General features: G+C 42.3%; 1 protein-coding gene across 2 annotated transcripts in view; it reads right to left on the bottom strand.

Moving 5' to 3' along the window:
- DHRS12 (dehydrogenase/reductase 12) overlaps positions 1 to 19,053 on the bottom strand; it is a 30,613-nt gene extending 11,560 nt beyond the window's left edge. Inside the window, exons 1-5 of one of the 2 annotated variants that reach the window (XM_085324984.1) lie at positions 18,937 to 19,053; positions 18,395 to 18,528; positions 14,462 to 14,544; positions 8,890 to 8,982; positions 7,592 to 7,673 (exon numbers count right to left, since the gene is read on the bottom strand). In XM_085324984.1, coding sequence (XP_085181110.1) covers positions 7,592 to 7,673; positions 8,890 to 8,982; positions 14,462 to 14,544; positions 18,395 to 18,528; positions 18,937 to 18,992 — 448 coding nt within the window. In that variant the 5' untranslated portion in view covers positions 18,993 to 19,053. The remainder of the gene's footprint in view (positions 1 to 7,591; positions 7,674 to 8,889; positions 8,983 to 14,461; positions 14,545 to 18,394; positions 18,529 to 18,936) is intronic. The other variant, XM_085324983.1, reaches the window with a different exon arrangement.
- Between the last annotated feature and the right edge of the window lie 7,599 nt (positions 19,054 to 26,652).

Below are 26,652 nucleotides of genomic sequence, written 5' to 3'. Positions count from 1 at the left end.
TTTCCCAAAGAAAAAGCTCATCATTCTATTCTGTTGTTTCCTTAACACAGAAATCATTTTTGCCTATTGAATGAGGCACCTCCTCCCACAGAGCTGAGTTAAAATGGTAAGGCATATCAAATGTGATTAATTCTTAATAGTCACTATGTTCAGACTGTAGGGAATTTTTTTTTCTCCTTATTTTTTAAAAGACAAGAGAGAGCACAAAGGGGCGTGGAAGGGTAGGTTATGATCAATGTGTCTTGCACTGAAAGAGCATCAAGTATCTTGGAGATCCTGCCCCTCTTCTGACAGCATCTTCGTGATTCTGGCAGAAACAGAGGGAGATTTATTCTGGAAAGACAAGAACTACTAACACTGCTGGAGGTATTCTGGAGAAAGCATGTCCTGATCTTGAGCAGATCCTTCACAAATACAGGTGCTCAGCCTCCAGGCCACTGTGTTTTCCAGGGCCCCATCTGTGTTTCCCCACCACCTGTAAAAACAACAGAGGAGGAATCAAGAGTCCTCTGGGAAAAACAGTAGCAAGGAGCAGGATGTTTCTCAACATGGCTCACCTAGACTACAGCCCTTTTCCCACACAGGTCTGAACAGTGTCTGTATAAGAGGACAGGCTACCCAAAATACTCACGTGGCAGAAACTCAAGCAGTAGCTTCCCACTTTCCCACAGACATCTCAGATCCAGCAGATAGGAAGCTAGGAGTAAACTTACCAGGTGCTCTTGGATGTATGATTGTGCTACCTGCAGCTATGAAATCTGATCCTGTCACAGAAGCCAGACTGTTATATATGACCTTTTCCTGCCATTGGAAGGTATATTGCCTGCCTGGCCTGAAAGTTTGGCTCCACTGGTGTAAAGGGGAAGAAAAAAAACCCTTTTGCAGGGAGATGCACAACAGTTCTCTCTGAGCAGGAGTATTTGCTGGGCCGCAGAGGAGCCCAGCAAGATTAATTCAGGAGCTTGCTCAGAAGCAAGCAGCAGAATAGGGGGAGTAGATGTGTAGTCTGTCACCCCCACATACAGGATTTCATCTTGCCCTCGCTGAACTCTGCAGAGGCGAAGAGCCAGCTAGAGAAGCCTGCTGGGCATGCTACAGCCCTGTTCCCCAWAGTAAAGCTTGACACAGTACATGCTAGCCACATCTTCTTGAGCCAAAGAAGGTCCTGGGATTGATGTACAATTCCTTTTAAAGATAAACATCCTCTCAATATTTGCTTTTCTTTGGAAAAATTCATAAAAGTTTTGTGCCTCTAAGCTAAGCTCACATAGTAGGAAATTTTGCATAATACAGTRTAGTTAAGGTCTTTTCTATAAGGACAGAGCAACTCCAGCATTACATGGCATTCAACTAACTGTCATATGGTAGACTAGATGGCATGGGTTCTCAGTCTGCATATTACRTATCATAATGCTTGTAAAAGTAACTAACATCACTTAGAATACATTTTGTTCATACACATTCTCATTCTCTCACAAGTGCTGATCACATCAGTTTGTTTAGGTTTCGGGTTTACTTGTTAAAAAAAAAAAAAAAAAAGGAATCAGCATGCATTCCCTTCCCTTGTGTCCTGTTGTATAATCGCTCCACTTGCTCTGAGGTCTTCTCAATTTAGTTGAGTAATCTGATATTGTGCTCTAATTAACTTTTCCCATTTTTTCACTCCATACAGTGAACTACTCTGTCAACCTGTATGACCAGTAACTCAGCATTTCACAATCACAGAGAAAAACTTCCATGATGCAAGTATAGAAAATGAAGAGCTGTTTGGAAGACAAACATTGAATTCCTACACTAAGCTGCTTAAAAAATACTACAAAAATCTGCCTGGCTGCTTCATAAACTCTTAAAGTCAAATTAGACTATCTTTCACATGATGTGAAGTGGAAGCTGAGGGAACTCTATGGAAACACTATTGCTAGCTCTTGTTGGAATGTAGTTCTGCACATTCTTCTAACAATTAATTCACCATTGATCTCGCCACCTTGGCGACAGCACAACCATAGCAAAAGCTATCCCCATGCAGTGGCCAGAAGCCCAGAGTGCATTACACATTGCTCCTTCCCACACAAAGCTACATGTCTTCCTATACTAGACCACAAAACTAAGCAAATTATGGAACACCTCAAACAGAAAAGACAAACAAACATGTGAAGGAAGACTTCAAGAAAGCCTTTAAATCAGTATCACAATTCAGCATTAGTATACTAAAATCTAGTAGAACCTGTAAGATTCATACACTTTGGATTTGAAAATCTAACAGGAAATAATGTGTAATAATAGTACATGAACACATACTCCTATCTGCTTTATGGAATATGTATAAAGTGACCCCCACACTGTCCTTTAACCTTGGTTTATAAAGAAAATTACAGTTTCAGAAGAAGTAATACTGTAAAGCAACTACCTGTTTATGACATCAAATTAATTGATGATAAAATTATTGCAGACCAAAGTGTCTTGGAGAATTCTAGAATAGTTTTTGCTTCATGTTTTATCTGGCAATTACTGGTAAACTATTGGTGAGATTTTTAATCTGCTAACATTCAGATAATGGCAGGCAGCCAGCACCACACTCAGTGGAGTTTTCCATCTGCCTGAGCTTTGCAGCATTATCAGGAACAGCGTTATTTCAACTGYGAAAAGAGTGAGAACAAAAGAAAGAAGTTTGATTGTACAGATTTCAGTGGCTCATTCATCTGGTAAAAATCAGTTAAATACATTGGCTTGCTTTTCCTATGTCCAAATTATCCCCCCCCCCCACACACACACACAGAGCAAGCTGACATTCTTCCTTGACCCGGTTATCTTTTCAAGCCTTGCAACTTATGGAGTTCCAAGTAAGGAGACATCTCTGAGCCAGTAGTCTGAACACAATATGAGGAATGAAGAGTTTAGTGTGCTGTCTGTGAGGGCCAATTCCACTATACTAGCAATAAAAGAGTATGTGGGAAGAGGGAATGAACATGAAAGACAAAACAAAGGTTTGCATTTCCCTTGAATTACAAAGCACAACTCAGCTTATTAAGGGTTTCTCTCTGTCCTGGGAACCTGGACTTCAATATAGATAGTGGATTTGCAACTACATTCAGCCTTATACTTTCATGAAGCACATGTCATCCATAAGTCTCAAAAATCTTCATAAAGGAAATTGGCATCATAATCTCCTTTTTGCAGATAAAGTGGTCTTGCCAAAGATCAAGCACTGTCCTTATGGAAGACTGCCAGCTGGAATCCAAATTCCCAGTAGGTCAGAGTACAATCCAGGAGGCAACCCTGTCTTCCGTGAAACACCACTTAGGTTGCATGTAGGTTTGCATGTAGGGAAGTGCYTGAAAACCTCCATATGGGTTAGGCGATTTTCCACAGATGGGTTGCACTGCTACTGTACTGTGGTAGAGGAACAGCTTATTTCCTCCAGCCCTACCCTTTCTTGCTCACAGAGTAAATGCATACAGCCGATATTATTAAAACAAGGGAGTAGAGGAGGTTTCATTAGAGTGAAGAAAAGATGCAGACTGAGAGCATCATTTATCTATCTCCAAACATGTCTGAGCACTCTCTCGGCTAGTGAATAGCATAAACTGTAACACACATGCCATTTTTCCATGTCAAGTGAAACGATGTGTTGAGTAAAAGCAGAGTGAGGCAGGCTATAAACTGGAGAAAGGATTGTTTAAGCTAAATTTCTAGTGCTTCAACAAGAACAYGCTTCTGTTGCTTCTGTTTGCCTACCAACAACGATAGTTTTTTTCCAGAGTGATTGACTACTGTCAGATGAATAGTCTTTGTTTGGRGTTTTACATAAAAAAAGAAGGAAGTGCTGACTCAGATGTCTGCAAGTCTCATGAGAAGAAATTATTGCTTGACACTGCCCAGCTCCGGGATGCAACCCTGATAAAAGGCCAGTCCACAGGAGGAGGCATAAGGGCGGCAACATTCAGAAAAAAAGGACAAAACATAGCTTAAAACTGCCCATCAGCATTTGCAGCTCCCCAAGAAACCAGCCTGCACTGCCCCAAGGCAGTGACTCAGTTTCATCCCGAAGGTGGGATTCAGGCAGCAGTGTGCAGTTTCAGACTTGTGTCTGGCTAGCACAACCCCGTTGCAGTGCAAGTGCTCGGTGGCTGAGCAGCAATTCTTGGGGATCTAGCGGGGAAAAGAGGCAAGATGTTCGCGCCAGCAGACCCACAATAAGCCACACGGCATTTGTGCCTGAGTCCCATCTGAAGCCTGCTGCGCACCAGCACAGGCCCGTGGTGCTGGGTGAGCACAGATACCATCAGTGCTGACTGCTCAAGGCACATCACAGTTCAAACTACAATACTAAACAAACCACACCAAGTTTGAATTCTCAGCTCGCATTTTGCATTTTCATGCCCTTCACCACCTACATACTCTGACAACACCAGAGAGGATTCTGCATCTCCTATTTGAATGAGCTCCTTTAATTAGTCAGTCAATGGAAATATTCATGTAGCTCACACCTAGTTACATAAACCTCAGACTACAGCTTCTGCTGGCTTTGCAATAGGGATCTGTGAGTGATTTGCAAAATGCAACAAATACATATGGAAAGAAATAAGAGGACTGTTAGTTTCTTCAGTGTTAAAAGGGCTCTGCAGTAAAATGGAAATTTTGGCAAGGTTCTGGGAAACTACCAGTAATCATTAATACTTCTATTTATTATACTTCAAACCTACATCTCAAACATCAATATCTCATGTAAAAGAGTGTTCACTTTCTATTCTAACCAGCATTATTTTCATGCATACTCATCCAGTCTCTCAGAGAACTTAGGCATTCATTTTTGCCTGATGCAATGTAAGAAAAGATCATGATATAAAGTATGTTTCACCAGTCAGGTGATCAATAAGAACTGAACTTTAGCATCCATTATGCAAAATATCTGAAAATAGACTAATAAGTCAGTCAAGAGGAAAATGTTCCTTGCCTGGATTTAAAAGCTTCACAGCATTTTAGACATCTAAATGAGCGATCCTACAGCTTATGTAAACATTAATCAGATATCAAATACAAAATTCAAAGACTCTAGTCTGTATTTAAATCATTTTATAGTTCAGTGTCTCACAATCTTAGATAGATGCATCCTAGACAATTCTTCACTAGACCGGAGCTAAGATCCGGGTAGAAACAGTCGCAGAAAGATGGAAAAAATACCCATGAAAAAAAAAATAATACAATTGATCCTTACTTCTATAGAAATCAAGCAGTTGTCTTATGGTTCCTAGGCTGCTGATAAGAACAACTTTTCAGAACATGGTTCTGGAGCCCATGTCATCCTTCAGGTTTTCCCTTTTCTGGGGGAAAAGGGAGAGGGAAATCCAGTCTGTTCATTCAGACAACATACTGGTTTACAGACATCGTATATACCAGCCACATCTGCAAAGGCTTTTCTGGGAACCTATAACCACAGATAATTACTGATACAGAAATAGCTTCTCCAAAGCAAWGCATGCCCAAGGGTACACAGTGTTTAGGGAAACGACTTAACACGGTTCCTACTCTGACACGCGTTTTTCCATACAGCTTTCTCCCACTATGACTCTAAGGGGAATGACTTACTCCTCTACCTCTGGCTTTAAAGAGAAAACCGGCACTGTGGAAAACATTGGTCCTCCACGCGTGTGTGACTTACAAGCAAGGAAGCTAGTCTCTCTTGCACTCTGAACAGTCTCTCTCAGCTCAACCAGTCCCACTCTGTTCTCAAGGCTTCACAATTTAATCCTCTTTGTTTGCCAGACAGGATCAGCCTCAGCAAACAACCCAGTCCTTGTCTGAACTGTGCAGGAGATGGACAACAGTGCATGACTTACCTCTTTTACTTCATCTGCTCAAATGTGTAATTACCTCTTTTACTTTCTTTTACATTCATGCAGAAAGTGATTCACAGATGAATAAAGGAGATCTGTATGTAACATTCACAAAAAGAATATAGGCATTTTCCTAGTTTGCTGCAACTAACTTCCTGTAGCATATATGTGCAGCTGTATATCTCCAGTGTGGCTGATTTACAGCTGGAAAAGCAGAACTTGCTGCTTCTCCTACTTGTGAGATAAAATCTAATTCAAGTGATGTCCTAGTACTGCTCCTTGGCAGTTAATTTCCTAATGTTTAAAATTGAACAAAAACAAGCTTTCATGGTCAGACTATTTTATTTGTCTCATACTGCTTCTCTCTGGAAGAACTGCAACTTTGCTCAATGACAAATTTTTGTTTGAAAGACTACAACAGCGTTAAACTAATTTAAGGTGAAGAAATTCTTAAAGGTAGAAATTCTTATATTTCTATGGCCAGGGGAAATTCGATGATATAATAAAACTAGCTTTAAATTATGATCACAAGAAACAGAAGAATGTTAGCTGAAGATTAATTTTAAGAAAATGAATCTATGTCTTTATATTTGGATTTTTAATTGTCAGTTTAATGTAGTCAAACTTGCACAAAAACAAGCTATGCCATACCAGCTAAGCATGAGCCATTTTTACTCAAAATGTTAGTTTTCAAAAGTAAATGGGAGCTGAGGAAGACAATCAGGATCAATCAAGAATAAAAGCCAGCAAGGGTTTCCAGGCTCCAAATGCCTGGCTCTATAAATGCCTCACCTACACAGCACAAGCTTCCCCCTTTCTAGCCCCAGATACTGATGAACAGGAGGACAACACAAAAACAGAGCACCACAGCTTCTGCGTAACGTGTCGCTTCTGAACATATTAAATATAGTCTCTCAGGAAAACCTTATATCTGCATGGAGGGCAAGGGAAAAGAGACTGACAGGACTTCTGGCATAGGCAAGCACTGCATCTCCTGTTGCAAGAGGTGTAGCTTTTAGTCCAACAATATTAACAGCAGCAGACAGTTTTTCTCCCTGCTGGCTAGATGTTTGCTCCCATCTTTTCCATGTTTTTTATGGGGGTCCTTCCACTTTGCTCTTTATCTTTCCTGCTCATCCAAATCTCCCTTTTTCCCCTTTCTTTGTTGCCCATTAATCCTTTTTATACCTCCACCATTGAGTTCACTGGAGTTCCCAATATATGTGGAGTGTCTAAGACTTGTTCAACACTGCTCAGTCATTTAATCAGTCACTTGATTAAATGTTGTGTCCCTCGGACTGTCTAGAGCACTGTACAGGGCACAGCCTTTCTAGGAAGCACTTCTATCATATCAGATGGGGCTGCTCAGACATACTGAAACATATGAGTGACTCTTTTAAAAACATCTCTGTATGCTCTAAGCACTATCCAAGCCATAAGAGCACAACAATTATGCAAAGAGTAGCAGTAGCAGAACAGCTTGGAATGAAATTTCCTATTGTATTTTCAGAATCAGTTTAATTAAATCTTATTTGCATTTGTCTACTGCCGTTATGATAAAGGCACTCATATGAGAATAACGGAAAAAATTGAGAAACTAAGAAATGTCACTTCAAACATRCAAAATAATATTTCTTCTTTTCCTTTTCCACTCCTTCCCTGACACAGCAATAGTATGATCCCTCTTGGAACAGGAATACACACTTCTGTAACCAAAAATAAATACTATATTTCAGAACTGAGTCCCCAACACTCACCTAAGGTATTTGTTGCAAAGTTCTTTTCGAGTCCATCTTCTGTTAATTCCCGTTGGTTAACCATGCATCCTGCATTGTTGATCTGTAAGACAACTCCTATAAATAAAAACAATCTACACAAAGATCTAGAAACAAAACCACACATACAAGCAGACCAACCATGCTAGTTTGTTGTTTTCTGGCACCGCAATATGAAACTACAAATTGTTTCAATATATCTGGCCAGTCAAGTTGCACTAATCTTCTGCTGACTGTGAAGTTTCTACACAAGCCTTCAAAGAAATGGACCACCACAGATGCTTTACACTAAGAGACAATGGCCTTCTCAGTGCCTTCCTTCATGTTTTTAAACTCTTTCCTCACAGAAAGCAATATCCAAACTGAGCTCAGATATTGTAAGCAGTGTAGTTCATTAGTCTTATATAAGATCACACTGACCCCACATTATGCCTGCTATGCAGTGATGTATTCTCTGTTAGATTTCTGTACCGGGAAAAATTCACTATGGGAAGCTGTACAGCACAAGGTGGAGTGCCCTGCAGGGCCCCCATCCTTCAGAAAATTAGAAGAATTAGTTCCAAAGTTGGCAACAGTGTAGCCAGGCCAGCAAATTGCTGAATTCAAGTTAATTACCCTTGAGAAGAGCAGAGCTAACCAGCAGAGGTGCTTCATAATGACTTTGTGCCCTGGCTGTAGAGACTGCAGCTTTTATCTCTGCCTGCAACACCATATAGACACTCAGCCTCACTCAGGCATTGCTAAAACAGTGCTGCATTGCACAGCTGCATCGCACATTTACCTTACATACCATAAGGTAAAATCTAGTGAATAGTCAAGAGCTCGCAAATTGTGTGCAGGCAGCGCATTCTCAGACCCACTTTCTTCTCTGCCTTATCTTCCAGCTATATCCCTAAGAGGGACTAGGCCTAAGCAGTTCCTCCTTGTGCAGAGGAATCAAATTCATCCCTGCCATATTATTGTTTAACAGAATACTCATAGCCTAAACATGCACCCTAAATGCCATTAAGTGTTAGTGATGAAAGCCAAAGAGAAAGCATGGTAAAAACCTCAAAAGATGCAAGCAGTAAAATTACTGCATTTCTCATTTTTTAGTATCGTATTCATGTACATGCATTGAGAATGAACAAGAATAAATGGACTATGGAGACATCTGCAGCAACATTTTGTGAAAGAAGTACAGAAAGCTGGCCAAATTGTGAAGTCTAGACTAATTGTTGGACAAGTTCAGAGGCTACATACTCCAAAGACAGACACACAATTTAAATATGCAAACTTACCAAAACATTTAATTTATTTTCATTTTTGAAATTTTCAGCAAACTTCCAGATTTCCTTGGGATTAGACATATCCAAAATATGCAAGAAGATATTCTAAACAAAGAAAAGTGGTTATAATCAACATGGACAGTGAACAGTCTGTGAGTCAGTTTGAGGCCTGCCTAGGTGAAAGCTATTTAAGCCATATGAAAACATATTCTCTTCAGAACATAACTAAAGCCCTTTTAGTTCATATGCAGAAGTGGAAATCACATTCTAGTCCTTAAAATACGTTTAATCACTTGTTTCAGTTGCTTCCAAGCCATGGCTTCTTAATACTGAATTAACTAAAGAAAACCCTACTTAGATAAATAAATGTCACAGACAGTCATGCACAGCAGAATACTAGAAAAATATAGTAAAGCTCGTAAAGCTGCTGTTTAAACAATTCATATAGCAACTTCCTCTTTAGCTGGAAGCAACTTTCCAAAGCAATGTACTAAGCACTAAGGTCAGAGCAGTGCACTGAGCACTAAGGTCACAGCACTAAGGATAATTTAGGTTGGAAGGAACCCCTAGAGGTTAACCTGGGCCCACACACTGCTCAGGCAGGCCACCATGATGAGGTTGTTCAAGGCATGTCCAGGGGAGTTTCCTTTATCTCCAAGCAAGGACACTCTCCAGCCTCTCCAGGATATCTGATCCAGTGGTTGACCACCATCAGGGAGAAAAAAGAATCCCTAATATCTAATGAGATTTTTTCCCTGATGCAATTTCTGTCCACTGCCTCTTGTTCTTTCGCTCTGTACCACCAAGAAGAGCCTGGCATTGCCATCTCTGCACCTTCCCATTCTGGGGCCATAGACATCAGTAAGACTCATTTCAGCCTCCTCTTARAATTGACCAAAATCAGCACTCTCAGCCTCTCTTGGTACACCAAGTGCCCCTCCTCCCTAGTCATCCTCAGGGCCCTCCAGGACACTGATGACTTCCTTGTGCTGGGGAGCCCAAAACTGGACACAGGACTCCTGATATGGTCTCACTAATGCTCAGAGAGGTTGAGAGTCACTTCCTTCGACCTGCTGGCTGTGCACGTATTAATACAGCCCAGGACTGGTTTGGCCCTCCTCGCCCCAGGGTGCACTGATCACTCAGGGTCAATTTTTGTGCTCCAGGTCCCTGCCTGCAAAGCTGCTTCCAGAGAGTTTGTCCCAGCCTGTTYTGCTCCAGGGGGTTACTTCACTCCAAGAGCTGGACTGCGCATACTGCACATCTGCCTCTGGTGAAGTTCAGAAGGTTCACATCAGCCCCTTTCCTCACCTGTTAAATCCCTCTAAATAGCAGCCCTCTCACCTGCATACCAGCTATTCCTTCAACTTAGGATCATCTGCAAACTGGTGGAGAGTACCCTCCATCCTATCATCCAAGTTGTCAACAGAGACATCAAACAGCTTTGAGTCCAGTACCGGCCCCTGAGGGAAACCCCTAGCAACCAGTCACAGGATGGACTTCATACTGTTGATCACTACCTTTTGAGCCCAGTTTTCCAGATGGTTTTTCTCCCATCTGCTCATCCGGTAGTTCAAATCACAACTCTCCAGTCTCCCATTTCAGAGCAAAGCTTCATGCATGCAAGTCAATCTTCTGCATAGAGCACAACAGCTCCTCCTTGTCTTCCCAACCTGTCCTTCTGAAAGAGCCTGTATACATCCATTGCAGCACTCTAGTCATGCAAACCATGTCTTTATAATCCCAATGAGATCACAATTCTTTAACTCTGCATGGACTTTTAATTCCTCACATTTGTTTTCCATGGTGTGGGTACTCACGTACAAGCACCTGAGATGGGCCCTCAGTCATGTTGCCTTTGCAGGGAAACTGTGAGAGCTTCCTCCATCATGCTAGCCTCTAGACATGTCCTCACTGTTCCCTGCCTATACTGCTCTTCGGGTTTCGGTCACCCAAGAAACCCAGTTTAAAACTCTCTTCACTAGATTAGCAAGACCATTGGCAAAGGCACTCTTGCTCTGCTTTGTCAGAGGGATACCATCCCTGCTCAGCAAACCTCTTTCCTCAAATAAAGTCAAAGAGGTCATAAGGACCAAAGCCCTGCCCACAACACCAGCTGCAAAATCAGCTGTTGGCCTGTAGGATGTGTGGGCTCCTCACCAAGCCTCTCCCCTCCACTGCAAGGATTTAGGAGAATACTGCCTGGGCCCCCATGCCCTCACCCTCAGTCCCAGAGCTCTGTAGTCACTCTTGATACACTCAAGGTGTTTACCTTCATTGGTGCCCATTTTAATGTGCAACAAGGGATACAAGTCAGAGGGCCACATAAGCCTTAGCAGACTCTTCACAGTACCCTAAATCTGAGTCCCCAAGAAGCAACAAACCTTCCAAGAAGTCAAGCCAGGTTGGCAGATGAGTGCCACCATCCCACACAGGAGGGAATCTCCGATCTCAACCACACACTGCTTCATCTTGGTGTCAACACACAGTTCAGGCTCAGCTGGCTTGACAGCCAGCTCTGCAGAGCTTGTTCTTCCTTTACTGTTACCATGGCACTATGCCTATCCTGTAAATGTACAYCTGCAGACAGAGAAGGAATCTGCCTTCTGTTACCAGTAGCCACAAGCTTCCAGCCTTCCCTATCTTGGGAGTTTCTCATTTGATTACAGCATCTAGCTATCTCTCTTTCCATGTAATGAGGGGTTTGTGCACTTTTACTCTGTGCAAAGACCCTATCTATCTTCTGTTCATCCTCACTGAAGCTATGAAGCCTGCTCACCTCCTGCAGCTCAGCACCTCAACCACAGCAAAGAGATAAGGCCACCATCACACTCTGACCCAGGCTTGGGGAGAAAGTAGGCACTCCTTGCTGCCCAAGATCTGCCATATCCTCTGTAGCTCTGTTTGGGTCCAAGGCCTCCCACGTGCCAGGCACAATCACTCCAACCAGTGCAGGACAGCACGCATTGCGATGCATCGCTCTGCCTTCTTCAGCATTCTCAAGCAACTTCAGGTCCTTTCTGCAACCTCTTTCACATTACTACTGCATGAACTGCCAAGTCCCCATTAAGTGCTCCAGGTCACAACAGTCTTGCAATGTTTTAAATACTACAGGCAGGGATGTTGATGCAACAAAATAAAAAAGGAAAACCTTTACTTGAAAGCAAAGTTGTATTTCTTACCCACTAGAGCTATAAATATTTCCTCTCTCCAAAACAGCAAAACCCTTTCACTGTTTGTTACAGACAAATCCCTTGTTTTCTGAAAATTTGTGTTCTATCCAGTACAAGCACAGTGGCATTTATCAGCATGCAAAAGGCACATCAAATACTGCTCTGCTTCTAGATAGCACTTAGTCTCAAAGACATAGCACAGAAAGTCTTATGGCACATCCCAGGAAAAGGTAGTTCCAAGATAATTATGCAGAAAATGTGTTACATAAAAAAAAAGAAAGAAACAATGAATCTTCATTAAAATATCTCCCCTCTTGCCAAACTGTTTCTTTAAATACTTATTATACACGCAAAAGAGATAAGTGAAGAAGCCAGGAAAATTATAAGGCATCATTCCCAATCTGTAATTCTGCTTTCCTGAAGACAAAAACATATGACTTCTTCTCTCTACCTGCTGGATTTCAGTTCCTTAGTTGAGGCAAGTCAGAATTTCTCATCACAATGTTTATTTCTGACCAAAAATTGACACTGCACTACAGCTTCTGCCCAGAAGCCTCTCACTTTTAGACTTATTACCACTGGAACAGATGACCTGGAAATTACTGGGGATGTGTTCAACACTACAAATGATTTCAGCATGATTAGAGATGGAGAGAGATCTGAATCAACACTTATCTACTGAAGATTGTAATACTGTCTCAGAGAAATGACCCTTACCTCTGTTCCCTAAAGAAGTCCTCCATGGTAGCAAAGTCATTTTCAAAGTAAGACCCAATCTCCACAACTAGATCTACTTTAGCAGACCAGAACTTCCAAGTTTGCAGGTCTAGGTGCAGGCTCCTGCCACACAATAACTGTGCCTCTGTGCTAAACTCAGGTACGCTCTATTTACTACTGGTGTCAAGGTAGAARAAGTCTCCAGTGTACACTGCAATAGCATCTCCATCCAGATGATCAGGAACAGGACCCCAGCAAGGTAAGTCTGGATGTGGCTTGTCAAATTGTAGATAAAGTCGTTTATTATCTCCTTGGAAGAACTCTTTTGCTTCTGAATGAATCTTTACAAAGAAGGATGTTTTTATGGACTCCTTATTAAAATTACTTTTTCCAGTGCAGTCACATGTCCCATGAGGCCTCTTACACAGCTGGTCTAACACTTCACTGAATACTTCTTTCTGTATAACTGCCCTGTGCTCTGGATCATGCAYAAATTCTGCAGTGTTCCCGTACCCATTCATGACTAGAGAACCTATAGATCTGCAGCCTATCAAAACTGAAAATCCAGTCACTGTGCTGCGTTTAGAGGAAGAACATTATTTGCGTCTATCTGTTTCCTCAAGTGACAGCAACAGAATAGAAAAGAGCCATCAGAGGTCATGTAACCCATCCTTGTTCTCCAGGTCATCTGACTGCATGGCTGTTTATTGCCATTCTCCTCTGAGTTAGAAAGGGAGCTAACTCTGATAATCACCAGTCCTTCCACAACTGTATCTTATTGTAGCCAGGGGATTATGCTGTCATAGACAACTGGAGAGTATTTATTTCTACATAAGGACTGATTTAATTCACCTCCATTAAAGAACTGAAGTGTAATATTCGCAGCCGATAGTGTCACACTAGGGAGCTGAAACCAAAGAGCATAAATTTAGGCAATACGGTATCTCTAAGCATAAAAAGAATTTTTGATCCACATTAAAAACATTTCCTGGAATCAAAATATTGTGTTCAAGAGCCAACTCACTATTTAATAAGAAGATAGTTCTCCTCCATTCAAGGTAGAAAGACACTGACAGCCCTTCTCCACAAGCACCCCCTCCTGAATAATTAGCAGAGCAACAGTGACAGCTACAGGGCTGTACTACAGAGTGATATATGCAGAAGCAAATAGAAACTGTAAGCAGAAAGGAGGAGGTAGGGAAGAAATATGAAAAGAAAATGAGATGGAAATGTTTGTAGTACATGGAACTAGGGTTGTCCACAGGACTTCACAGAGCAGAGGAGGCAACCTTAGCAAATCATGGGCACCTTACCCATACACATAAAACCTTGAACTCTAATGCTGCAAACTGATAGACATTGTTGCAAGAGTGTTGCAACACATTAACCTTAAAAAGCCTCAGCCACATGATTAGGAATCAGCAATAGTAAGCAGGATATCACAAACTTATGAACAGCAACTATTAAGTAAAACAGCATGCTCCTGGTGATGTTATTAACCACAGAAAACATTACCTAGTGAAATTAAACTACTTTAACCTACAGAGATGAGAAACTGTKAATGTCACACGTCTTTATGAAAATGCTATTAAAAATACAACTGCAAAACAATGAAAGAAAATATCTCAAGGTCTCTGAGGTCTTAATATTAGCAATATATTTAAGAGTAAACAAAAGACTGAATAACAGCTCACCTGATTACCCGTTTCTGTCATAATTTCTTCTTTGGCTTCCTCAGYCCTTTCCTTATTTCGACAAACCATGTGAACTGTGCCACCTGGTGGATTTCAATAAGAAACACATTTGACAATTACTAAATGTGCATGGGGGTGGTCACCAAAAATAGATGGACAGGAGGTGATTTCCAATTTGCAGTTTTTGCTTGAAGTTAGTTTTTGATACAAGTCAGCTGAAAACTAAAACCTTTCATGATTGCTTCCAGTTTGAGGGAAATCCACAGCCTACTGGTAGCACTGGAAACACTGATAAAACTGTTGCATTCATTGAAGTATTGCAAGTGCTTCCCAACATGAAAAGTGCTCCCAAGGTGCACACAGACCTACAGTCCCAGGGTTGAACCTCCAAAAGCAAAGTGATGGTTTTTCATCAGTGCTGCTGAAGCTCAGCTCCGTACAGTTCTTGCAGCTCCCACGACACTTGCTGAAAAGCTGGGAGCAAAGACCCGAGTTAGGGCCAAAATGCCCCATAGACTCAGGTTTGCCAGCCTTGCTCATTCCTTATGGCAATTACCTCTTCCCAGCCAAACCACCAGGCAAACTGGACACACCAAGAATGCCAAAAAGGACTGCTAAAGTGTTGAGGTAACAGTATTTTAAATAAAACATTCAGGACTCAATGAGTGGACATAAAAAGATATCTGCAAGATTTCTGCTTGGCTCTGGTCACTGCAAAGGGAGGCACCAGGGAGGAAATATCCTGTGGCAATAGGCTTCCAAGCATGGCTGTGCATAGGCCACTGCAGTGCCATCTGCTTAAACCATCTTCCGTTGAGTCTGGATGTCATGTTTAGTACTGGTGAAACACCAGGGCTGCACTGGAAATTAAAGCTAAGACATCTGTATCATAAAAGCTTCTCACGGTACATGCCTTACAAACTACAGTAAAGGGCTTGAACAACACCAGTGATTTGAATAGCTATGTGAAAAGGGGAATAAAAGGCCAGATATCAGAATTCTTCACAGCAGTGGCAGAGAATGTAACAAAAACAGTCTCAAATTGCAGCTTGGGAGGTTCAGGTCAGGCATTAAGAAAAAAGTTTTCACTAGGAGATGAGCACAGCATTTCATCAGGTTGCCTCAGAGGGGTTGTGGAATTTCCGTCCTTGTAGAGGCTTCAATATAGAGCTAGTCAAAGCTATTGCCTGATTTGACCTAGTGTTGGCAACAGTCTTGCTTCAAGCAAGATGTTGGACAAGATGACCTCTAGAGGTCACTTCCAACCAACATTTCTATGAAAACAATATGCAGGACAAGGCCCTTCTCTAAGAACTGGATATCTATCACAGCTTTGGCATATTAAAGAAACTTCAGAAACCAAACTAAAGTACAGGTAGGCATTCTCTTTTATTTCTATATATTGCTTTCTRATCATAGCAAGGAATTTTTAATGTTTGAGTCACAGGACTTTTAGCTATTTTTAAGGAGGTGCTTAAAATTTTTAAATTATTTCTAGGGGTTGTTAGCAGTCCACTGCTAGAAAACACAAGCAGTCTAATCCCAAACATCACTCTTCCAGTGCTTGGAACTCAAATACAAGACATACCAAGTGACTGAGCAACAGAGCCATCATTCATCCATATGCTATACAGCCTTTGGGGTCTGATAAAGCAGTTGGTGGTCAGTGCAAAAATAATTCTCCCGACATTACAGCAATATCCTTGGCATGCAGCTGACAGGGGGCARTAAGTCTGAAGGATCTTCCAAAATTTCCAATAAGGTGTGATTCCTCCATCACACTGCAAGAGCTGGTTGGGTTACTTATAATGAATGCACAGCTGCAGGCAGTGGGGGGAAGCTCCTCATCCTAGGATAACTATATGCAGGACAGTCATTAATTTTTAATACAGCTTTCCATCTTCAGTTTGCATTATAAATGTGCTTGGCAAGAAAGGGACCCTGCAAAGACAGGCATTGAATGTATACAGACTAGAATGAAAAACACTCTTTGCTTCAGGAAGCTTAAATTAATTAGAGAGAAGACAAGCATCAAGATGTGCAGAGCTGTCCAATGCTTCTCTGTCTGGACACTTCACTGCAAAGGAAGGCTTTAATTAGAGATCGAAAGGCAGGTAAGGAAATACATTTGCAGATGTTCAAAGAGTTCTTCCTAGCAAAAGGGACAGTATAGAAGATGGAACAAGTAATGTGTGCATGTACAAATTAAACAAATGAAAGAGTTGCTGGCCTTCAGGCTGATCAGGAATGTTCTTTTAGTCCATAAGGAGAAGTGTCCTACAATGGAGGTGATTTTGATTCAAAATAGGAACATTTTCTTGCTGCTAAGAGTTGTGGTGTGACCCACGGGCCAGGAAAGGCATTCAAATGTATTTTTCACAGCAAAGATCTGAAATTGTTGAAACTTAAATAGAACATGGGAACTGTAAAGAGTGGCTAGGATAGGACTGCATCAACTAGAATTTGCAGTTCACAAGACACACAGGAAAGCCCCAACTTGCAATACCCCTACAACTCTGATTCACAGGAAAGCTGAATTCAGAAAGAGAAAGTGACATCTCAAGACTGCAGTAATTTATAGTGCTCTGCCATGCTTGAAAAAGCCAACATAAAGTAAAATATCAATGTGGCCATATGTCAAACTACATTGACTGTATGTCCTTGACATTCTTTTGTTAAGTCTAAATTCCTTATTTTCTTGTCATGATGTACTTGAAGAGATTTAACTCGGAGCTGAAGTCCACATAGCTGACATGAAGTTCTAGAGTGGCACATCTAAGGATGGAGTCAAGAAGACACAGACAGTCATTTTAACTTCATATCCATTGCAGTGCCTAATGAGTGTATCAGGCAAGAGGCTTGAGCCCAAGACTATCCTTTGGGCTCCAAATACTAGCCACAGTGACCAAACTCCCAGAAATCCAGCCATTTTGAAAGAGTGCAAAACCTGCCAAACAGAACCAATTTGTGACAGAAACAGCCATCAGACAAAGCAACTCTTTAAGTAACATGGCTATTATGTATTACTGCAGTACTGGGAACCTGAAATCAATCATGCACTGGCACTAACAGGGATCTTCAAGCCAAAGGCTCTTTGATGCTAATAATTTTGAATTAGTTGAAGTTAACCAAGCCCTAACTCCTTCATAAGCCAGTTGCTAGAGCCTAGGCATGCGAAAAGAGCCCCATAAGCTCCTCCCTTTTATTCTACATGTCAAAACTCTTGTCATTCTTGCACAAGGGGAATTATTTTGACAGCTCTGAAAGTCTGAAAAGGATTAGGTTTAAGTACTAGCCTTAAGTACTAGCCTTAAGTACTAGCCTTAAGTACTAGCCTTAAGTACTAGCCTTAAGTACTAGCCTTAAGTACTAGCTAGCTCCAGTTCACACCATCCTAGCTTAGAGACAGCAATGGAAGAAATAATTGTATGTAATCGGTTAAGGGGCACAAACTCCACGTTAGTATTGTTAAGACCAAGTACAACTCCTTTGGTTCTTTTATATTCTCCCACCTCAGTTTAGCAAAGTCAGCTGTTCTCTTCCATCATATAATACATTTGTAACTTCTTCAAAACAGTTTAAATTCTGCCAGGCTATTACTTGTACTGAATCGGCCTTAAATGGAGCTTGATTCCTCACTGAGATTTTTAGATGCCATGATAATACATAAAATGTTGGTAAATTTGCACTTAAGAAATAATTTGTAGATCTTCTCCGCCTTGTTTTGTTTCGTTTTGTTTCATTATTCCCAGTTTTCATATTATTGACCATGCTTAAAGCTCTAACACGTATCAACAGCCCCATAAAATAACCTTTCTGGCCACTCATTCTAGGGAACTGTGTCTTCGGGATCCGTGCTGGGAGGCCAGGTTTGCTTCCACTTATCTTTTCCGTAATACAGCGCTGCAGGGAGTTATCACCGCTCTGGCTCACCTCTCTTCGCTATCTCTTTTGCTGTTGCCTTGCCAATACCACTGTTAGCTCCAGTGACCAGGAAGGATTTTCCAGCCACATCCACGTCGATATCCACGGCACTGAAGCGCTTGGACGCAGACTCATAGCCGCTCCTAAATAAATCGAAAGAAACCGGTGAGAAACCGAGAAACCCATCCACAAAAAGCGCCGGGAAGGGCTGAAAAGTGCTCTCCCTCCCCARCCCAGCAAACTTGCTCTGCGTCGGCCTCCCCCCTCCCCATTACCCTCTCCTCGGACTYGAGTTATGTGGCAAAAATTCGAAGTATTTTGCCGGGCAGGCCGCGCAGCTTGATGCGGGGCCCCGAGAGCGCCGCTCAGCCCCTGAGGAGACTCGAACGAAACCGCCGCGGTTTCGCTGTCGCGGCCAGACCCAGGGCGGTTCGTGACGGGGAGGGGGAGGGCGGCGACACGCGGCCGCGGCGCTGCGGCAGCCTTCAGGAAGGAAGGTTTGCAGAAGGAAATTCGTCTTTCCTGGCGTGTTCCTCCGCCGCCGGCGGTACCTCGTGTACTCCCGCAGCCCCTTCACGAACCACACGGCGTTGCGGTACCAGGACATGGTGCTGGTACTGCCACCGCTGCTGCCACCACGGCCACGGCCGTGCCGGCCCCGCCTCTGCCCTTACATAAAGGCGCCCGGCCCGGCCCGCCGTTAGATAAGGGACTGGCGGGGGGGCGCCATTACGGGGGGTTAGAGGAGGGGGGACGTGGGGCGCCATTAACGGGGTGGGGACGCCATTACGGGGTGGCTGCCCACCCTCGCAAGGGGAAGGTGGAGGGCGCCCTGCCGGCTGCCTTGCGTTTGGTTTCCTTCCCCTCCCCCCTACAATTTATTTCGTTCATAATTAGCCAGCGAGGAAAGGGATCTCTCTGTGTGGAGCCACAGCAAGCTGGAAGGGTTTCCCCGGGCTCCCTTGCAARTGAGATGTCAGCTTGCGGTAGAGGTTGTGCTCGAGGACTCGGCCTCCCCTCTGTGTTCCTTCTGCTCTGGAAAATTATCGAAGGAACGCTCTTGCGTAAACATAAATAACCTTGTTGCACCACCAAACAGTATTTTATGTAACATATAATCCCATGGAGTTCTCTGCTAAGGGCACAGCAGTGCAAGAGGGTGCCCAAGTGGGCATTAAAATAGGTGCAGGGGAATTTAAGATGTCTTCAGTTCCTCAGAAGCATGTGTTGGTACTATAAAGTCCAAAAGAATTGTTTGGAGTTGCACATCTGGACAATCCATGTTAGCCATAAAGAAATTACCATTATAGGTATGATTACATTTTTAAACACGCTAAATTACTCTGTACAATTACAGAGTTCAGTTTGAAAAAGTTAGATAAATGCATGTGTGTTACAAAGTATGCAGGGCTACACACAGAAAACCTACTTTAGGAACCCAGTCTAAGTTTTCAACAACCTAAGTTGCCTGGTTTCAGTAGCAGAGATAGTGAAAGAAAGGAGGAACTCTGTCTTTTTTTGACCATATATATATCACAGAATCACAGAATGGCTGAGGTTGGAAGGAACCTCTGGAGATCATCTAGTCCAACCGCCTACTAGAGCATGTTAGACAGGATCGTGTCGAGGTGGGTTTTGAACATTTCCAGAGTAGGAGACTCCACAGCCTCTCTGGACAACTTGTTCCAGTGATCTGTCACTCTCACAATAAAGAAGTTCTTCCTTATATTCAGGTGGAACTTCCTGTGGTTCAGTTTCTGCCTATTTCCCCTTGTCCTGTCACTTGGCGCCACTGAGAAGAGTCTGCCCCCATCCTTTTGACACCTTCTCTTAAGGTATTTATACACACTGATAAGATCCCCTCTCAGTCTTCTCTTCCCCAGGCTGAAGAGGCCCAGCTCTTGCAGCCGTTCCTCATAGGGCAGGTGCTCCAGMCCTCTGATCATCTTTGTAGCCCTATGCTGGACTCTCTCCAGGAGCAACATGTCTCTCTTGTCCTGGGGAGCCCAGAACTGGACACAGGACTCGAGATGAGGCCTTACCRTGGCTGAGTAGAGTGGCAGGATCACCTCCCTCCACCTCCTGGCAACACTCTTCCTAATGCACCCCAGGATACTGTTGGCCTTCTTGGCCACAAGGGCAAGCCTTATGATAGCCTGTTGCTTATTTCTCCAAATCTCTTTGCACCAACAAAAGACTAGTGCTCAAGTCTCACACTTTCTCAGTAAGCTGTATAAATATTAGACTCTCACACGAAAGGTGCTTCCCATCACAGAGTTACAACTTTTGAACTCAGCACTGTCTGCATATGGTACGTACTGTGTGTGAAATGAGATTTTTCAGAAGGCAAAAGGACGCATCTTCACAAAGGTGTCTTCTTCTATTCAGTGATCATTCAGCTAAATGACAAACCTTTTCACCAAATCTGAAAATGCTTATTATTATTAAAACATTTGAAATAATTTATTTGAACACTGGCAACCCAAGGCAATTTTAATTTATTTAGTTCTTGCAAATGGCTAGGATTTTTTGACTGAAGTGTTCCTAAATAATTCATCGTGGTTGTAATGCTCAAAATGAAGACTTCTGGCCCGGAAAGGAACAGCTTGGCAATAGTGTTAAGTGACAGCACATTATTTCCTGTAATGGAAAATGAATGGCAACCTGAACTATAGCTACATCCTATGATGTCTGTAAATATATAATTGTAAGCAATATGGAAATAGTTTTGTAATCATCACCTACAAAATGCAATTAGCAACCCAAACTGTACAGCCTAGGCTGCTATAATGATGTTACATAAAGACATTCACTGTGAAGAGAGCAGATGTTCGGCTTGTGTGAGTCCTGTGTACAGTCTGAGATAATGTTCCCTCCTCCTACTCTGAATCCCTTACTCTGATATCCCTTTAGCTTCTCCCTCTACCTCACAGCCTGTATAAATCTGCCTGGTTACTCTCCTCAAGAACCAGCCCTGGGAAAATACAAAACACAGGAAAACCAGAAAGTTATGTGGGCATGCCTGCCATTATTAATATCCAGTCAGAAAGCTGCAGCACTGCCCCACCTTTTAATGCTAGTTAGAGACTGTCCTCACCTCAGGCTGTGTAACCCTCAGTGCATCTCAGTATGCCGTTATTAGAGCAGTAATGTGCCACGGTTGCTTACCCCGTAGCTGCATTCTTTACAGGAAGTATGGTTTCAAATTGAAAAATGTTAGCAAGTCCTAAGCAAAACAAAAAGCCCGTGGAAGTGCCTGTGAGTAAATGCAATAAGCCAGGTTGTGTTTTATTCTCTTGTTTCTTATTTTACCCTTGTTATTTGTTAGGCACTCAGACTACAGCTTAGTACAAAGCAAAAAAAGGTGATGGCTCTGGTGTGTTTTATTTGTCATTCCAGTCTATGTTCTCACAGACCAGAGGTACATCCCTGTAGTTGGTGGACCTCTCTGAAAATAAATAGGGAGTATGCAGAGACACAGGCTTGCAGGCTAAAACATTCAGATTGATGCTGGGTTACGCAGAATTGAGATCCTAACCAACATGAGTAAGCATGGCAGAAGCTGTCCATGAGTCAGACACAAAAATATGTTAAGACATCCAGACAATGGGAGCTTATAATATTTGGGGGTTTAAGCAGTAATRTGAAGTGATAGTGTATTACTTACATTATTTAACACTGGAGTCTCAGGGAACATACGATTTGCAAGAAGAGATTTGAATGCAGGGTGAGGATCAAGTGCAGCAACCTCTGAGCACACTCATCTGAAAGATGTCTGCTTACACTCATATGCTTTTTTCAATAGTGAGGGTCTAAACATGCACCCAAAAGGGAATCGTCACATCGTTGTGTTGACACATCCATGTATAAATATTTCAGCCATGAAATTCTCTCTGCCTGACTGAACAGCTTCATTTCAGAAGCCAGCCTCTGAAACCTGTCCTAATGGCTAGATCTTTCTGCATCCTTATGTCACCTCCCATAATGTTTTGCTTTTTTATCGTCCTTCCAGAAGCAGGAGGTTGTGGAGATTGAATGATTGCTCTCTGCTAACCCAGCCATCACAGCAATGAGACAATGTGGAAAGCCGTAACAGAGTTTTCCTGATAATTGGGTAGTGCTAGTGAAGGGCCTGCCTGGCATTACTTTCACAGGCAAAATTTCCATCCACATCAAGAGTTTTGGTTGCACGCTGCCTTTTATGCTGAGTTTGAGGTTGATACACTTGTTAGCTGAATTAGAATCCATTCTGGAGTTTTAGAAAGTTAGAAAGTTACAGCTTTTGGTTTCTTCCATGTTTGGTGCTAGCTTAGCATTAAACTGAGATAGCAGACTGTCCCAAATGGGAGAGATTTTTGAGACAGAGAATTCTTCTGATTTATTGGCTGCCAACATCTGAGTTAGTTATCTCAGGCAGCAACTGATACGTATCTATATCCTGTCTGCCCACAGAAGGGGGAGGCTCCAGAGAGCCACAAGTCTGTGGAGCTCCTCCTGACATTGCCCCTAYTGGAGCACAGAACAAGATAACGTCACCCTGCAAGGTTTAGTCCTGATACAACATACTCACATTAACTAATCCCTCGAGGACTTGGATGCTTTAAGTATGTCTGCCCTATCAAATAACTCACAGCATATTTGTAGGTTCTGATGCTATTATTGCCCATACTACACAAATGTTAGTTGATTCTCAGTCTCTCTTTAGGTATTAAACAACTGTTTCTGTTCATATCAAACTAAAACATGGTTTGGGGGATGTTTTGCTTGAGGRATAATTAATTCCCAAGCAGTATGGATGAGACTGGACTCACTCTTCTTCTTCTCCTTCCTCTCCCAGGCTCCGTAGTCCTCTAACACTGTCCTAACAGCACCGTGCTTCCACTGTCATGCACCCGTATATGTCCTTATCCCAAGGCATGTGACACACCCTCAGTTCAAACTGCAAAAATGCCTCTGTTGGACTGCAATGCAGCCCTTGCTAGTTCATGTACTTTAAAAAGGTGGAGGAAAATATGCATATATATGTCTTAAGGATACCTTGTGAGTCCCAGAGAAGACATAGGGCCAAGTGCTACACAGAGTGAACATGGCCAGTCTGCTCTTTAGAGACCTAGCCCTGGCATGATAGATGTGAGCCACCATGCACATCTTGGCTTGTGGCTGGGACCCGTTGTTCAGGTGGATGTATTTAGCAGCATAGAGTTAGCATCTGAGTTTGTTAGACTCCATGACTGCAAAAAATTCTCAAAGAAAAAAAAATGGAGTGTTGTGTCTGTGTCCCTCTAGGTATTAGGGTTTTCATACATTAATGAACTGAGACTTTTACAACTTCCTAGAACACAACAGCTGGTGAAAAATGCCACTCTGCCCCCACTTGGACTAATTGAAAATTATACCTGGAGTTGATCCATCTTTTTCTGTCAAAGAATAGGGAGTTTTAAGCAAAGTTTTAATTACCTCTCAGAACAAAAGAAATGTTGATAATACTCATTGCTGTGAAGGGTTGTGTGCTATGTAGTGTTTCAGCATGTTTCATATTTTCTTCCAAGGGCAGATCTAAAAGATCTCTAGAACTGAATAGCAATTATTAATATTATACAAGTTGTTTAAGAGCAGCTTCAAGGCTGTCTTGGCAAAATCCTATATTATCATTTTTTGGAGAGGCTAAAATCTCTGTCTTAAAGACAACCAGTTCCTTTGCTGGCTTCTTACAGAAGATCTGACAGGCTGTTGTGCCTTCTCTCCTTTCCTTGCAATTACCAATTTTCTAATTAAGTCTCTGTGCCTGCCCCCATTAAGTCAATCAGAACATTGCCACTGATTGCRAAGAGAACAGGAGCAGGCTTTAAGGGCCAGATTTGCAGAAAAGCTCAGTGTCTATAATTGGGCCAGGTTTTCAAAGGAAATAGTAACCACATGTGAGCCACTGTCATTACAGGAGCTACTGAGAACTGAGTATTTGCCGTGCTGGCCTCAGCTCTGGACACTGAACACTTGAAAACTCCAACTTTAGAAACTAGTGCTGCCCCAGTGACTATAATCACAATTAAGGGCTGTCAGCAGCTTGGGAGAGGCAATCAGCACTCCTTCCTTTGCCTAGCTGAAGCAGAGGGTTTGGTGAGTAGTCAAAGAGGAACATCCAGGCCCTGGAGTCTTAGGGATACATCTGAAATGCTTATGCTGTTAGCAGGGAGAGAGAAGAAAGAGCTGCTCATCTCGAATGCAGAGAGGGTCCAAGTTTTGAAATGTGTGATGTGTTTTTGAACAGTAGGATGTTTTCTTTGTTATGTGCTTTTACACCCAAGATATTGCTAAGTTTGCCAGCAGTTGTCATCAGCAGTGTCATTTTTCAATGAGCAGTCAGGCTTTCCCCAGACCAAATGGCCTTTTGTTCTTGAGAAACAAATGTGGCAGTGTGTCATCAGCTCCGCTCAATCACTCCTTTTTACCCAGCGACCAGTGAAAGGAATCTCTCCCTTTGCCTAATGAGAAGTACAGGTTTGCTCCAGTGTGTGTTGAGGGCCCTAGTCTCCTCCTGGTGTCTGACAGCCTGCAGGATCTCCTAGGAACAGACATGTTTGGGCAAGGAGAGGGAGCATGGAGGATCCTCCCAGAGTGAGCAGAACTAACTGGGAGCAGGAGCTAAATCTTATGAATTCATCTGCTACATCATGTCAAATGGTTTATATACACTTCAGTGTGAACTGCTTTAAAAATAACAGGAKCATTGTAGTTAATTTTCATCTCAGAAAATAAAATCTTTAGTCCTTAAAACCTCCATTTTATGCACATGATTGAAAGATGATCTTGGTATCCTTAAAGCAGACATCAGGCTTGAACACATACGTACCTGTTGCTGTGCTGTAACAGTAATACACTAATATTTTCTTCAGCTACCCATCTCTTCTTGGTGCTTTTTTCTAACTCTAAATAATCAGCGTACTTAAATTCCTCGTTTGGGARCATCACTGTTCAGCTCATCTCCTTTGCATGCAGACGAAGCTCTAGCAGTGACCCAGGATTTCTGAGTGATGCCCTGAAGGCCTGGGATGAAGCCTGGGCCATTTGGGGGCAGAGGTGCTGCAAAAGGAATGGGTAGGATCTGAAGGGTGCAAACCATAGCTATGGTGTATCAACTTGCAGTATTATCTTTCTCTGAGCCCTGTTCCTGTGTTTGTTTTTCACATTAAGACCTGAAGCCAAACCCTCCTGAAGCTAATGGGATCTTTACACGGGTTGCAGCAAATCTTGGACTGGATCTTGTACAGTGATGCTCATAGGCTTACTGTCTCAGGTGAGTTCTGCTATACTCCATTCGTTTCTCTTCTTTTCTTTTCATATTCTTCTGCAACCATTAAAACTCATTTGGGTTGATTATTCTGAAATAGTTGTTACCACTAAGTTCCAGATACTATCTAGTAGTACACATCCACAAAAAATTGGATGCATACTACCACATGTGCAGGGCAACATACAAACTTCAGCAGCTTATATGGCTGTTCTACATCGTGTTCAAATGCCAAAGGAGTGAAGTTTTGTGTCTACGAGCAGTCCACATGACGTGACAATGGAATGCACAGAGATACTTAAAAGTTACCCATGAAATGCTAAGGAGCCAAACCTTCCCCTCCAAATAACCACCAGACCTGTTTATTAAAAGTCTTATTTTACCAGTTACTGGAGGATTTTTTTAGAAGCTCATTAAAAATAATAAAACAACTCTTTTTTTTGATGTACTATTATTCTGAAAATAAATAGAATTTACCAGTGTGAAATCCATGCAAAAGTAAAATAGCAATACAAAGAGCAAAAACAAGCAGTGTAAATAAAAAGTTGTTGTCTGTAGCAACCTGTGAATAACTGTATAGTCGATTTTTTTTCTCTCCTGTTTGTACCCTGTGTACTCAGGCTTGATACTGAAAAACTAAATAATTTTTTCAAAGGACTGAGAGTCAAATCTATAAAGATATGTACATAGCTAACTGATACGTAAATCAAGGAATCCTGGTTACCAATATGCTTTCCTGCATGTTGGCCTGTGGGCCCACAGTTTGCATCTCATTGCCCCTCTTGCATTTGAGTCATTGCACTGCAGCGTGGAGAAAGGTATCACAGATTTCCCCTTTGCTTGGCTATTAATATTCATGCACAAGAGTCAGTGCAGCAAAGATTCAAATTTGTGGATGAAATCAGCCTCTGATAAAACTGTTCATCTCAGTGAAATTGCAGCAGGGTTGATTATAATTAGTGTGACTGATAAATGTAAA

The sequence above is a fragment of the Rhea americana genome, unplaced genomic scaffold (genome assembly GCF_003343005.1).
Source record: "Rhea americana isolate MKP2758 unplaced genomic scaffold, rheAme1 scaffold_95, whole genome shotgun sequence".
Classification (NCBI taxonomy): Eukaryota; Metazoa; Chordata; class Aves; order Rheiformes; family Rheidae; genus Rhea; species Rhea americana.
This window is presented reverse-complemented; position numbering and strand designations above follow the sequence as displayed.